This window comes from Chiloscyllium plagiosum, unplaced genomic scaffold, assembly GCF_037043375.1.
Source record: "Chiloscyllium plagiosum isolate Xiang-an unplaced genomic scaffold, Cpla_swu_hap1 HiC_scaffold_22, whole genome shotgun sequence".
NCBI classification, from domain to species: domain Eukaryota; kingdom Metazoa; phylum Chordata; class Chondrichthyes; order Orectolobiformes; family Hemiscylliidae; genus Chiloscyllium; species Chiloscyllium plagiosum.
Window position 1 is genome coordinate 25550304 of NW_028270160.1, and position 16375 is coordinate 25566678.

Genomic DNA, 16375 nt, shown 5'->3' on the forward strand with positions numbered 1-16375 from the left:
ACTCTTTCTTTGACCATTCTCTTATTCCTCACATAAGTGTAAAATGTATTTGTGTTCTCCCTAATCCATTCTGCCAAGCTTTTCTCGTTCTCCCTCCTGACTCTCCTCAGACCATTTTTGAGCTCCTTCCTCGCCTGCCTGTAATCCTCTAGAGCTGAACTTGACCCTAGCTTCCTCCACCTTATGTAAGCTACCTTTTTCCTTTGATGAGAAGCTCCACCACTCTTGCTATCCAAGGTTCCTTTATCTTACCACTTCTTGCCTGTCTCAGAGGGACATATTTATTCATCACTTGCAACAACTGTTCCTTAAACAGTCTCCACATGTCTATAGTGCCTTTACCATGGAACAATTGCTCCCAATCCATGCTTCCTAACTCATGTCTAATCGCATCATAGTTTCCCCTTCCCCAATTAAATATCTTTCCATTTTGCCTAATCCTCTCCTTCTCCATAGCTATGTGGAATATGAGGCAGTTGTGGTCACTATCACCAAAATGCTCTCCTACCACAAGATCTGATACCTGTCCCGGCTCGTTTCTGAGCACCAAGTCTAGAATGGCCTCTCCACTCGTCGGCCTGTCAACATACTGAGTTAGGAAACCCTCCTGAACACACCTTACAAAAACAGCTCCATTCAAATCTTCTGCCGAAGGAGGTTCCAATCAATATTAGGAAAGTTAAAGTCACTTGTTACAACAACCCTACTACGTCCACACTTTTCCAAAATCTGCCGAGCTATGCTTTCTTCAATCTCTCTGCTGCTATTGGGGGGCCTATACTAAACCCCTAACGAGGTGACTGCTCCCTTACTGTTCCTAATTTCCACCCATTCTGACTCGGTAGGCAGATCTTCCTCGACAATGGAAGCTTCTGTAGCTGTGATACCCTCTCTGATTAGTAGTGCTACACCCCCTCCTCTTCCCCCCCCCCCTCCCTATTCTTTTTAAATGCTCTAAACCCTAGAACATCCAGCAACCATTCCTGCCCCTGAGAAACCCATGTCTCCGCTATGGCCACAACATCATACACCAGGTACTGATCCATGCTCTAAGTTCATCACTTTTATTCCTGATACTCCTTGCGTTAAAGCAAATACACTTTAACTGATACCTTGGTTCCTTCCCAGGAAAATCCTTCCCACTAGCTGGTCTACCTCTTGCTATTGCTTCATCTGCATCAACTCTCATCTCCGGTATACAGCTCAGGTTCCCACCCCCCTGCCATACAAGTTTAAACCCTCTCGAACTACTCGAGCAAACCTTCCACCCAGGACATTGGTCCCCTTCCAGTTCAAATGCAGCCCGTCCTTCTTGTACAGATCCCACCTTCCCCAGAAGGCATCCCGATTATCTACATATCTGAAGCCCTCCCTCCTACACCAGCTGCGCAGCCACGTGTTAAGCTGTGCCCGCTCCCTGTTCCTCGCCTCGCTATCTCGTGGCACCAGTAGTAAACTAGAGAACACTACTCTGTTCGTCCTGCTTTGCAGCTTCCATCCTCACTCCCTGAAATCACTTTTTATATCTTCGATCCTTTTCCTGGCTATATCATTAGTGCCAATATGTAACACGATTTCTGGATGTTCACCCTCCCCTTTTAGAACCTTATACACCCGATCAGAGACATCCCGGACCCTGGCACCAGGGAGGCAACATACCTTCCGGGAACCCCGATCCTGACCACAAAATCTCCTGTCGATTCCCCTAACTATCGAGTCCCCTACCACGAGCACTTTTCTATTCTGCCCCCTTCCCTTATTTGCCAGAGTGTCAGGCTCAGTGCCAGAGAACTGACTGCTATGGCTTTCCTCTGGTAGGTCATCCCCCCCAGCAGTATCCAAAACGGTATACTTATTGCTGAGGGGAATGTCCACAGGGGAAATCTGCACTGTCTGTCTGTCCCCTTTTCTCCCCCTAACTGTAACCCATCTATCCTTGTCCTGAGCCTTAGGAGTGACCAACTCACGGTAACTCCTCTCAATTACCCCCTCAGCCTCCCGAATGATCCGTAGTTCATCCAGCTCCAATTCCCTAACACGGTTTTCAAGGAGCTGGAGTTGGGTGCACTTCCCGCAGATGTAGCCAGCAGAGACGTGTGCCATGTCTCCCACCTGCCAAATTCTGCAGTTGTCCTATCCCTTTCCTAACATCCCAATATCAATTTCAGGGGAATCTAGGTTTTAGCTAGGCCCTATATTTAAGTTCATATACGCTGTATTGCAGATATAAATCAATCAATATTACATTTGACAACTAGCCATTAGCTTAAGAGAAGGCCTTTATCAATTCGGTCTAGGCTGCAGTCCAACTTGTTCATTAAAATGACACATTGCAGTCAATTTCATAAAAGGCAAAAGGTTTACTTCCAAATGGATTTGCCAGGACAGTGGACATTTTGAGGATTCTGAGGAAGGATCACTCGATCCGAAACGTTAATCCTGATTTCTCTCCACAGATGCTGTCAGACCTGCTGAGCTTTTCCAATAATTTCTGCTTTGGTTTCTGATTTACAGCATCAGCAGTCCTTTCGGTTTTTATTGAGTATTTATTCCTGATACAACAAAAATGATAAATTACAACATTTGTGGGAACAATCTGGTTCTAGTCATTAAAGATTTAATCCTGGAACCTGGGTATGAATTCAGGTTAGTTAATAAAGCTTTTCTTTTTCTTAGATGGTGATTTGTTTCTCAAGTAAAATGAGTCTGTGTTATATTGCTGAGAAAATAACACAAGTTATGCGCATACCTTTGCAAATGGATTTAGAGATTCCAATAACAGATGTGTGGAAATCTGTACTGTTGACACTGACATAGAAGATTTTTCTGACTAATCATAGATCACCAAACAGCTTCAGTAGTCAAAATACCTTTGAAACTGCAAGACAATGATCTTACAAAGGAGCCATTCATTGAGGAATACAAAGTTCATTCTGAATAAAATCAAAAACATGACTCTTGCTATCTAAATAAAAACAAGATCAAAATATTTCCACTCCAAAGCTGTTGAATATTGAGCACTTTTTTGCATTTTTTTAGCTGGATTGTGCAATCTTAGCTTTTGGCATGGAGGCACCATTCAATTATAATGAATCACTAATTATGGCTTATTGCATTGTAGTTAGAGCTCTGCACGTAAAGTACAATAGCTATCATAACTGAGATACTTTAAGCTGTTTCCAGTTGGTTGAAAAATGTAGGACCACAATGAGATTGCAATTTCAGCCATGAACACAGCAGATTAGATTCTGAGAAATAATATTAGCAACTACCTTTTAACTCAGAATCATAGGTGTTTTAAATTACAGAAAGAGCCCATTTGGCCCATCACACCAATACCCGTTCTTCAAGGGAACATTATTACCCAGTTCCCATCCCCTGCTTTTCCCCATACCTTTACACACAATTTCTATTTAAATGACCATCAATGCCCTCTTGAATGTCTCAACTGAACCCGTCTCCAACCCTCTTCCAGACAGTGCATTCTATATCCAAACTACTCATTGAGTGACTTGTTTACCCCACATGACATATTTGCTTCTTTTGCAAATCACTTTATGTCTATGCCCCTGATTGTTTTTGTTCTATTTACAAGCGGGAACTGTTTCACCCGATCTACTCTATTCAGACCACTCAAGAGTTTGAAAACCCCAAGGAGAACAGTCCCAATTACTTAACTGATTATTTGAACTGAAGTATCTCAAGTGTGGAACCATTCTTCTAAATTGCTTCTGCACTCTCTCCAGTGTGTTCACATCCCTCCAATAATGTGATGCCCACAACTGTATACAATATTCCAGCCAAGATCCGCCGAGAGTCTTGCATAAGTTCAAAATTATAGATTGTCAATTAATATAAATAAATCTGAAGGGTTTAATGGCCAGAATTCTACTGTCACATTAATATTCACCATGATGTCCTCAGTCTGGTGAGGGAAAGTGCTCAGAAATTTTGTTGATTGAACTAGTTGTCTCTGCAGCCAATTTTCCAATGAAACTACCTAACAGCCGCCACCATTACCAAGGTACAGAAACACGTTCAACCAATGGATTGAATCTTATGCACTTCTTCTCAATGTGACTTAGGCCTGGGGGTGGGAGGCATATATAGAACATAGAAAAGTACAGCACAGAACAGGCCCTTCAGACCACAATGTTGTGCCAAGGATTATTCCTAATCTATAATAAAATAACCTAATCTACGCACCCCTCAATTCATTGCTGTCCACGTGCATGTCCAGCAGTTACTTAGATGCCCATTAATGACTGCTTCCGCCACCACCTTTGGCAACGCATTCCATGCATTCACAACTCTCTGCGTAAAGAACCTATCTCTGACGTTTCTTCTATACCTTCCTGCTAATATCTTAAAACTATGACCCCTCATGCCAGTCAATCCTGCCCTGGAAGTCTCTGGCTATTGACTCTATCCATGCCTCTCATTACCTTGTACACCTCAATCAGGTCACCTCTCTTCCTCCTTCTCTCCAGTGAGAAAAAAACATTTCAGGCTACCACCTACAAGCTTCCCCTCCAAACCAAATATACAAGATAGGTGGACACTGAAATTTGCCCAAAATATTTAAATGAATAATTACGTCAATTAGGCTTGTTGATAAGCATTGTAATATTTCCCCTTCATGAAGCCATGCTGACCCTGTTTGATTTTATTATGTATTTCGGAATGCTCTGCTATTACATACTGTCTAACAGACTCAAAACATTTCCCAATAGTGGATGTTAAACTAACTGGCTTATTGTCACCTGTCTCCTTTCCCTTTTGAATAAAGGTTTTACACTGGCTGTTTCTAACAATTCATGTAACATCATTATCAGTGCATCCACCATCATTATCAGTGCATCTGACAGCAATATTCTATAATCATAAAATGTAACCATTTCATATAGCTTCTGTATGTCATGGGCCCAGAAACAGAAGAGAGCAGAGGTTGGGCAGATGATCTCTTGACGGGAAGGAACATGACAGGAACCTGGATTTTCTTTTCATTTGTCCTTCAATAATCCTAATGTGTTTTGGAGATAAAGAACAGGCCAGAGAATCTAGGGATGGTTTCCTTAAACAGAGGTTAAAGGAAGATTTGTTTAAGTTCTTGGAGGGCTTTGATGGAATACAGGAAACAGTTTGCAGTAATTGGAGAATGCAGATCTAAAGTAATGGGAAAAAGTAGAGGTGACACATGGAAAAGTCAATACACTGAGTTGTTGTGATCAACAATGAATTCAATAATAATGTTTCTAAAAGAAATTCAATATGAAAAATTACCGGCCTATGAAGAAAGTGCATTGAAAATTTCAAAGTGCCAGCACTGGCTCAAGGGGCTCAATGGCCTCCTTCTGTGCTATATCATTTTGTGAAGTCTTTCCCTTCTCTGGTGTGTCTCAGAAATCATTCTGAACATGTTTGAGGACATTCCCAGACTACTCCACAGTGCCCTCTGGTTCATGCCTGGAGAGAATCTGAAGACAATAGGGAACAATGTTGCAGAGCAAGATGAGGAATTAAAAAAAATTAAATCCCCCATATCCCAATAAGGATTTGTGATTCACCTCAACTGGGGCAGTGGGGATGAAATGAAAGGTGCTTGTCACATCTAAAAATTATAAACTCATTCACTTTTCTTAATGGAATATTGTTTTATGTTACTCCTGTATTCAGTGCTGCAATTTCCCTATCACATACTTAGTGAGAGAAGGCTTCTGTTGTGCCTCAATGGAGGGAGCTGCTATTTTGAATATTGAAATCATACCAAATTATGAATTTTAGACCAAGTCAACAAATTTTACCGTTAGTGATCAGAAATTCTGGCTGGTTACAATCTCAGGTTGTAAAATGAAGCTGTAGACCACATCATATTTGCAAATGAATTTGGTATTAAGTTGACATTATTTAGTCAGTAGAAATTACTTATTCAGTCCAAAGATGTGCAAGGTGGACTGGCCATGCTAAATTGCCCATACTTCCCAGGATGCAGTCTAGGTGAACTGGCAATGGGAAATACAGGGTTATAGGAATACAGTATGGGATGGGTCTGGGTGGGATGTGCTTTGGAGGATCAGTGTGAACTTGATGGGCCAAATAGCCTGCTTCCACTTCGGGATTCTATGAAATTTGGCTGAATGGCCTCCCCATTACTTTAGATCTGCATTACTGACCTTTCTGTGAACAGTTTTCTGTATTCCATCAATTCTGTGTGATCATGAAATGAAGTGTACACAATTTACATATCTTTGTGCTTGCCATAAGCAAAATAACCCTAATGGTAAATGATAATATTTTTTAAAACAGTAAATACTGACAAATGCAAATCGAGCATACTTTGAAATTCGGCGCGTGGCGAATACCTTTGTTTAATCTGACACTTTAGGCCACCTTTGGTGGATAACTAAGAAATATTAATGCCAGAACCACAAGGGAACTTGAAATTACACAGCCACTAATTAAGTTTTTATAATATCCCCATTCTTTCAGTAATGACCTGGAATGTTGAGGAAAATAGGTTCCCTTTAATGAGATTTTCAAGCAAGATTATGACAGAGCATTAGCAGCTGTACACTCAGATTGTGGCAATCATGTCCTATATAACAACGGCACTCATAGCTTTGATCTGGCAGACCGAAATTATTCATTGAGTTTCAAGTGGTCAGGTCTTGAGGTCATGATTACAGGATTAGTTACTCTGAGCATTAAATACATAACAGCTGGGAAATCTAGCCTTGATATTTTTTAGGGTAATAGTTGCTATTAAATTGGATAAATTATTATTTCCTGTCACACATTTTCTAGCTATTAATACTTACATAATTCTTTATCAAAACTCAATACTCTTTATATAAGTCATTATTTCTGAAGTGAATAGAAATATGTGAGCTAATAATCTGCACCACTATTATCCAATCAGTAACCAAGTAATAAAAGAGTTAGTCTGCTTTGGTGTTCATTAAGGGGAATGCTACGTACAGCAATAAATGAGTACAAGCGTTCACTGTCCAAAAGGAAACCAAAGGTCCAAGAAATAATAGGCTAAATGTTGTTAAAATTAAGTTCCAATTCAATTCCATTTTCAGTATTTATCAACATGCTGTGAAATACAGAAAATTGATTAAAATCAGTGAAAAGCATGTTCATTTAAAAGTAAGGACTGTTTCCTAAGAGCCTCAGGTACAAGAGTTTGACAAAGTAAGTTTTAAAAAAATACATCAACATTAGTACATAAACATAAGGCAAGAGAACTTATTCTTTGCTTTTGTAGAGAATGGATTTTAATGTTTCTTGGCAGGAAAAAAACAAAACTGAAAAATACTGTATTGGCTGAAAAAAATATGAACATTGCTGAGATATATATGAAGCATTTAAAAATCCCCTGTCTCAAAACTTTGTTGAGAAACATAAACGAAATATATTTGATGAATGTCTTTGTTCAAGTTTAAAGCTCTTGGCTCATCAAAAAAACCATATGGAATTCACCCTGCTGAGGTTTAAATAATAACTCAAACAAGAAGTCATATCAAATTTGAGACATGAATCCAGGTCAACCATGCTTTGAATTTTGCAGTTGCACAGAATTGCCATTTATAAGCTGCATTGTGTATTGATACAGACAATAACAGAGCTGATAGTTCATTATCTATGTTTTGTCATGCTTCAGAATATGAAACACAAGTAGTAAGTGGTCACTCACAGATAGCAAATGGTTCTTCTGAATTCTGCATTTTGCTTCAGCTTATTTTGAAAGCTCCACTAAAAAGTTTGACCTAAAGAGCAATTTAAACCTTAAAATTAAAAACTTCCCTGAAATGTAAACTGAGGATGTTGTGCTTTATTTCTTTTTAAAGTAAAGTTCCTTTGTCAGCATGGAGACAATGCAGGGTATCTGCTTCTTTTCACTGAATCGTGGATCTTCAGACCAAGACTCAAAATGCATGGCCACCATGTAGTTGACTCTGGTTAGGATCTGCATGATCTCAAATTCTTTACCATATTCTGTGAAGGCATTACACAGGGCCTGTGCAAACCAAGAACCCTTGCCTGGATTCCTCCATGAGTAATAGCCTGCAATGACAGACACCACATTTTATACTTCCAGAATATGCTGAGCAAGGGCACAGTAGTTAAGACTTTCATCTTGAATCTTCAATTAATAAATCAAGTTTTTACTGTAACCATATAAATAATTAACTTCAAGTGTATTATCTAGGTTTAACATTGCTCCCATTGGATAATTAGTAGTCCCGTAATTTTTTAAAAAAATTATGTGCACGTGATTATGCCTCAATGGAGTAGCACACTGGAAATCAAACCCTGTCATTTCTGGAGTCATCATAAAATTAAATATTTTATGAAAGTATGTGCAATTTGTCAATTTACCTGTCTTTTAGATACAGATTGACAGAAAGCAGAAGTCAGGTTTTTGCACTTAGTAAGTTTTACTATTTATTACAAGTAATTATATTCTATCTACAGATAAGCAATTATGAACTACAAACATAGTTGTATTAATTAAAACTCATTTAAACACAAATGGACAGACAAAGGAAAATGAGTGTTCTGGGCAGAGGAAAAGACTGAGATGGCAGTTCAGTGGTCCCTGTCCCTGCTGGCTTGCCAGGACTTGCTCTCCCTTGAATTTTCAACTCCACATACTTTCACTTGCTTGTGGGAGGCACAGGATGACTGGTATACACAACAAAAGTCTCTGACTTATTGGCTAAGACAATATCTTACAGCAACTGACAAGGGAAATAAATAGGCTTTCTTCTTGCTTGAAGTATTCGCTACTGCACAGAAAAGGACAGCTCGTACCTTTTGGGAGGTCTGATGGTTTACAGGCCAACATTCATACCCACAAGCTGCTAAGCAACCCGGGAACTAATCACATAACTACAGAAGCAGAAGACCTTTATCATGGCTCAGTGGTTAGCACTGCTGCCTCACAGTGGCAGGGACCCGGGTTCGATTCTGGCCTCGGGCAACTGTCTGTGTGGAGTTTGCACATTCTCCCTGTGTCTGCATGGTGCTCCAGTTTCCTCCCACAATCTAAAGTTGTGCAGGTTAGGTTAACTGGCCATGCTAAATTGCCCATAGTGTTAGATGCATCAGTCAGGGATAAATGTAAGTTAGGGGAATGGTTCTGGGTGGATTATTCTTCAGAGTGTCAGTGTGGACTTGTTGGGCTGAAGGGCTTGTTTCCATACGGTAGGTAATTTAATCTAAGTAGCAACAGGTCACCACTTGGCCTTAGCTCATGTGTAATAACCTTCCCACCGCTTGAAAAAATAGCTGTGTAAACGTAATCTACAATGAGTGTTAGGTAATTTGTTTTCAGGAAGTGCACTAAATTTTTCTATAATCCTCGGTTGCTAAGAGCCTTTTTCCCATTTTAGTCTCCAATCAAGAATACACAAAAAAGTGAAAACATACAGTCTTTATAACAAAGGAGAAAAACACTCAAATCGTCTGAACAGGTTTTGTAATCTGACCCTTATTTTTATACTGTCAAATCTGTTCTACTCTTAACTATCATGAACAACCATTTATACATCTTCAAAATGTTCTTCAGTAAACTGACCAAGTTTGTGTGTGAATTGCTGTGAAGATGCTTCCATTACAAATACTTTTGGAAACTTATGATTAAAAGTTTGAGAACTTTTGGTCACTTTGAAAATGGAGGAGATGCCTAGACATTTTTTAATAAGAAAGGTCACTGTGGATGTTTTTCTAAAAAAGAATTCCTGGAAGTATTTCTTAAGCAAAAAAACAGCCAAGGTTTTATAGCCTCGTTTACTACAAGTTACATGGCTGGCTTTATGCCAGTTAAGTGTTGGGTTTTTGGGATATTGCTTGGGGTTTGGTGTGATTAGCCTGCTGAGAAAGATATCGCTTTTCACCTTTCTGAGTAAAGCTTTTGATAAATTAATGTGAATACTGAAAAAAAATAAACTGACAACAATTCTCCTGAGAAACTCCTGGACGATGACTTCTTTACATCTCCTGAATAAACTGTCTGGTGTCCTAGCTACATGGACAAGATCAGCAGACTGAAGGTCATCCAGAAAATTTCATATCCTCTCTTTTTATATTTCACAAATTAACAATTGTTTAGCTAAAGGTTGTTCTGTTGTAAGTTGATCTTAGCAAAGATAGTTTATTTAAATTGGCCTTCCTTCTTCTCTTACCACTATTTATTATTTATATGGCTGTCAAAGACTCTAGGCTTCCTTTATGTTGTCTGGCAGGTTTTTTTCTCATAATTTCTCTTTGCTTCTCTAACAGGTTTTTTCTGCCCCTCCCTCTGAACCTCTTGGTTCTCAACTATATTTTCTACCTGACGCTTGTCATAAACAGACTTTATTCTTCATCTTAATTTCTATCACCTTTGTCATTCCAAGACCTCTGGACTTGTATGTCCTACCATTTCCTTTCGAGGGAATCTACCTTGACAATATCTGAAAAAGCAACTCTTTGAAAGGTAGCTCACTGCTCAATTACAACCTTTCATTCCAGTCTATCCACCTCTTTTCTTTCACCATTGAAACCAGCTCTCTGCCATCTGATTTTTCTTAACCTGAATTGTCAATCTCCACGATCATCCTAAACCGTGCAATACAATGATTACTGTTTCCTGAACGGTCTCCCATTGACACTTAATCTCTTGGCCAACCTCATTTCCAAGTACTATATTCAACAGTGCATCCTTTTTTGTTAGACTGGACATGTACTATTGTAGGAAATTCTCCTCAATGCAAATTTAGGAACAGTGCCCCTTGCTTCTCCCTACACCACCATAACCCAGTCCATATTTGGGTAATCAAATTCCTGCAGATTGTTCTCCACATCCTTCCCACCAGTTAATAGTCTATAGATTACACCGAAAAATATTATTGCACCTTTTTTATTCTTGAGCTCTAGCCAAATTAATTCTGCCCTTGAGGCCATAGTGACATCCCATTTCTCACCCATTAAAATCAGGTTAAAATAAACCAAGAGAAATGGGGCAAAGGACTAGTTTAAAATAAAAGGCGCTAATTTAATTTAATTAATTGATGAAAGATGGAAATATTATACATCAGGGCAACAAACTGTGCATTACCTGGTACAGTGGAATAGGCATACAAGAAGTCAGCTTCCACTGGGATTTTGTGATGAGGATTTGCATCAGTTTCTACATCACAAGCAGGTCCAGAATCGGTCTGAATTCCTTGATCAAATTCTGAACCTCTACAAGCCTGAAGCAAACCAGAAAAACAGTGGTTAGTTCAAGCATATACATAATCTGTCATAATATAATTGAATAAGACACTGAGGCTTCAAATTACAGTGCATAAACATCAAAATTCAAATAAATTCTGAGCTTAATGTATCCACTCAATTGGATGGTTCTCCCAAACCTGAAACGTTGACATTGTTTTTCTAATGAGAAACACTGATGAGGATTTTAGTTCATCCTTATTGTTGAAAAGGGACAAATTGTTGAAGCTTTTAATAGTGGATTCATCAGGACAAACACATGGGGTGGCATGGTGGCTCACTGGTTAGTACTGCTGCCTCACAGCACCAGGGATCCAGGTTCAATTCCTATAGTCTGTGTGGAGTTTGCACATTTGCCCCATGTCTGCGTGAGTTTCCTCCGGGCGCTCTGGTTTCCTCCCACATTGTAAAGACATGCAGGTTAGGTAAGTTCACCATGCTAAACTGCCCATGGTGTTCAGGGATGTGTAGGTTAGGTGCATTAGTTAGATGTAAATATAAGATAATAGAGTAGGGGAATGGGTCTGGTAGGGTTATTCTTCGGAGGAGAAAGTGAGGTCTGCAGATGCTGGAGATCAGAGCTGAAAATGTGTTGCTGGAAAAGCGCAGCAGGTCAGGCAGCATCCAGGTAACAGGAGAATCGATGTTTCGGGCATAAGCCCTTCTTCAGGAAGGGCTTATGCCCGAAACGTCGATTCTCCTGTTCCCTGGATGCTGCCTGACCTGCTGCGCTTTTCCAGCAACACATTTTCAGCTCTTATTCTTCGGAGGGTCGGTGTGAACTAGTTGGGCCAAATGGCCTGCTTCCATTCTACAAGAATGCTAAATTTCAGATGATCACAACAATCATGTTTTGTATTACCAAGCAATTATTTTAGATTTCTAGCATTTATAGTATATTGTTTCTGACATAACAGCTATGTTTTGAAAGGTTTTTGACATTTTTAGTAAATAATTATTCAGGAGCTGGCCACTGTATTCCAAACAAACAGGAAATAATTTTGTACCTTCTTTTAAAAAATATAATTTTCAGCCATTTTTAAAACTAGATTTCTCACAACTGTTTTCTTGTAGGATACTGAGTTAAAGTGCTTTAATAAAACAAAGTGCTGGAGGATCACAACAAATCTGGCAGCATTGGTGAACAGGGAAACAGAACAACATTGAGCTGCACAACTCAATCTGCATCAAGCTCTCTCCCTCAAATAAATTATGGCTTATCATTTAACAAATTTTAACAAAATTGTGTTTCTAAAAGTGTCTCATTGTATTTGCTTATGGCAGATTTTTAAATTCCCCAACAGATAGTCCCTGCTTTAGTTATTTCACTAATGACTATACATCAGAAAAAAAATCACAAACAAAAAAGTTATAATAAGGGCAAACAATTTGAAGTCATGTTGTATGATCACTGGATGTAAATTGTGCATGATATTTTTCTGTGTTCACTGTCCTCTGGTACATTTACAAAGAAATAAAGTACTCCAGTGACGTTTTTAACAATATGCTGAAGAAATTAATTGCAAACTTTTGATCAACGTGTTGTAAGAACATTTGCCAGCTAAGAGATATATCAATGATTTTCCTCCCCATCCTATTCAGTCAGTCAGTAGTCCACCAACCATCTGACCTCAGTCAGCAGCTCTTCTTCCTAAAACCCCTTGGATTCTCCACTCACTCACTCACTCAGCAGCCCCTAGTCTAGACTTGCTACAAATAGGCACAACTCTCACCATCCTGTTGCTGACACTGGGTTAGTGAGCTCAAGTTTAAGTTTAAGAGTCGTGAGATCTCGTTGCAGCTCTATAAAACTTTGGTTAGACCGCACTTGGAATACTGCGTTCAGTTCTGGTCGCCCTATTATAAGAAAGATGTGGATGCTTTGGAGCGGGTTCAGAGGAGGTTTACCAGGATGCTGCCTGGACTGGAGGGCTTATCTTATGAGGAGAGGTTGACTGAGCTCGGACTTTTTTCATTGGAGAAAAGGAGGAGAAGGGACCTAATTGAGGTACACAAGGTAACGAGAGGCATAGATAGAGTCGATAGCCAGAGACTATTTCCCAGGGCAGAAATGACTAACATGATGGGTCATAGTTTTAAGCTGGTTGGAGGAAAGTATCGAGGGCATGTCAGAGGCGGGTTCTTTACACAGAGAGTTGTGAGAGCATGGAATGCATTGCCAGCAGCAGTTGTGGAGGCAGGGTCATTGGGGACATTTAAAAGACTCCTCGACATACATATAGTCACAGAAATTTGAGGGTGCATACATGAGGATCAGTGGTCGGCACAACATCGTGGGCTGAAGGGCCTGTTCTATGTTCTATGTTCTAAGTACCAAAGACACTTGAGCTATGAAGCGGTGGGTTGGAAAAGAAATTCATTATACAACAACTAAGAAAGAATACTCCCTACAGACATCTGCTGTTACCTCAGGAGAGCACAGGTACTACTGCTAAAGGGATTGCTCTCATTGATCAGAGCACTTAATGCACAGAACAAGACAAAATTGAAGGAAGTTTGGAATGCCCACTTCTGCTTCATTCCAAAGGCATAGCACAAAACCTGGGGAAGTCCCTAGAAACCTTGTACATTGCAGCAATGTAGATGACTGTACCTCTTCAGATTGTATATTCCACTTGGGAAATAACAAGCTCTCAGGTACACAAGAAGGAAAATTGAACCTGTCTTTTTTCTAAATAGATTAAAAAAATTCTTCATGATTATCTGTGAGGACATTATCAGAAAGTCTATTATTGGAGCAAAGTCATGGATGATCACATTACCTGAATGAAAAAGAGTTTCGGTTTCCCCACAAGGGTCTTGCACATATCCCCTCGGAAGAGAGAAGTGAGTCTCTTTATAGGCATTGCTCCGTCTGTACCATAGATCATGCCTTCATCACCGTGGCTTAAAAGGATACATGCAAAGCAGGCATTGTTGGAGTGGTTTTCCTGAGAAACTAAAACAAGTCACAGTATTTAAATACAAAATTGTGTTATTCCAAAGGAAATATTTTCATTGAATTAAAAAAATCTTTGTGTGTCATCACTTATATTGATCAGTACAGAATTACATACTGACTGTTGAGTTACCAAAAATTAAAATAGCAAATCTATTTGCAAATCATGGCCCTTCCCAACAACACATGCCAGAAACGTCAAAAGAAATATTAAAACTTTGTTATGATACCTAATTGTGCTTCTCATTTCAGGAAGGATAATTTCCAGACCACTGCTACCTTAAGCCAACAGATGTGGACAGTGACAGCATTGTAACCACTGTCACATTCCCAAATTGTTTTAACCAAAGTAGTACTAGTAGATATGGCCAGAGAGATTTTAACTTAAATAGGCACTTACCAAGTGATTAGACAGTACACGTCAACAGATACAAATCACAGCTGAACTTAATTCAATATACCTGCACTTTTCATAAAGGTGATCTTACCAATTTATCCCCATCTTGTACCAATTTTCAGGAATAGTGTTTATATTCCAGCAGTGGTAAACAAACATATCAACATTTACAATGTTTTGGGAGGAAGCATTTGATAACTTAATTTCCTTTAGTAGGGGAAGGTGCACAGCCATAAAAATATGCAGTGCTGTCATCAAGAGCAATTGTATAAACATTTACCATTCCCCCATAGAAAGGAGTTTAGCTTCTCCTCCATCATATAAGCACTAGCTTAAATGAGCCTTGGTCATTTTGACCGAGGCAAATGCTGTCAACTTAGAAACTACAATCAATGAATATAAAACTTTTCTTAGTTCTACAATAGATTGTAATAACAATGTGGTAGTTTGGACTTGAGGAGCTTAATGACTAAAACCTAGTTATAAAAAAGGTAAACATCATCTATTTATTTAAATTGCAATCTTCAGTCCCATTTGTTTTACGCATTTACTCACCAGCATGCAATATATTCTCCATTTGAGAACACGTCTGATCATTTAAAACAACAACGTTGAAACCCAAAGAGCTAAAACATGTCATCAGATTCCCAGCATCAATGTCAGTGCCATTACGCACATTCATTTCTGGAACAAACAATATAACAACTGTTATAGTGCCTTTCCACAGTTACTTCAGTCAGCAAAATAATACAACATTAAATTGAAAGCTTGCTGCCAGTCTGTGCCTGGCTTTACTAACTCTTGTCTTTAAGGTTCTATAGTTTGCAAAAAGTTACATGGCTTCAGAAAACAAGCATAAGAAACGGGCCATAACTCTGGAGACATACAAGACTAAACTGGTTAGGCCCTGAAAAGAGGCATAGGGATTGTGATGCAAATTTATCTGTGTAAGGAAGGCAGCATGCCCACTGCTTGCAGTTTGTTCATTTGAATGACCACTGTATGCAGTCATAGAGTTATTCAGCACAGAAACAGACCCTTCAGTCCAAGTTGTCTGTACCAACCAGATATCCTAAACTAATCTTATTCCATTTGCCAGCATTTAGCCCATACCCCTTCTAAACCCTCTTACCCATTCAGATGCCTTTTAAAATGTTGTATCTGCCTCCGTCACTTCCTCTGGCCGCTCATTCCATACACACACGACTCTCTGCGTGAAAAAGTTGCCCCTCAGGTCCCTTTTAAATCTTTCCCTATTCACCTTAAACCTATGCCCTCAAGTTCTGGACTCCCCTACCCAGAGAAAACAATCTTGGCTATTCATTCTATTTATGCCCCTCATGATTTTATAAATGTCTATAAAGGTCACCCTCAACTTCCAACAGTCCAAGGAAAATAGCTGCAGCCTATTCAGCCTCTCCCTGTAGCTCAAACCCTCCAATCTCAACAACATCCTTGTAAATCTTTTCCGAATCCTTTCAAATTTCACATCTTTCCTTAGCAAGATGATCAGATCTGTGGCCTCACCAGTGCCCTGTGCAGCCACAATATGACATTCTAACTCCTGTACTCAATGTACTGACCAATGAAGGCAAGCGTACTAAATACCTTCTTCACTATCCTGAAGTCGACATGCAACTTCACTTTCAAGGAACTACGCACCTGCATCCCTAGGTGTTTTTGTTCAGCAACACTCCCCATGGTCCTAACATTAACTGTATAAGTCCTGCCCTGACCAAAATGCAACACCTCAC

At 39.4% G+C, this 16375-nt stretch overlaps 1 protein-coding gene across 2 annotated transcripts in view; it reads right to left on the reverse strand.

Annotated features, from left to right (window-relative positions):
* Positions 1 to 7073: 7073 nt before the first annotated feature.
* Positions 7074 to 16375, reverse strand: part of casp7 (caspase 7, apoptosis-related cysteine peptidase) — a 46110-nt gene continuing 36808 nt past the window's right edge. For both annotated transcript variants that reach the window (XM_043712781.2, XM_043712782.2), the window contains exons 4-7: positions 15177 to 15305; positions 14049 to 14224; positions 11108 to 11243; positions 7074 to 8070 (exon numbers count right to left, since the gene is read on the reverse strand). In XM_043712781.2, coding sequence (XP_043568716.1) covers positions 7838 to 8070; positions 11108 to 11243; positions 14049 to 14224; positions 15177 to 15305 — 674 coding nt within the window. In that variant the 3' untranslated portion in view covers positions 7074 to 7837. The remainder of the gene's footprint in view (positions 8071 to 11107; positions 11244 to 14048; positions 14225 to 15176; positions 15306 to 16375) is intronic.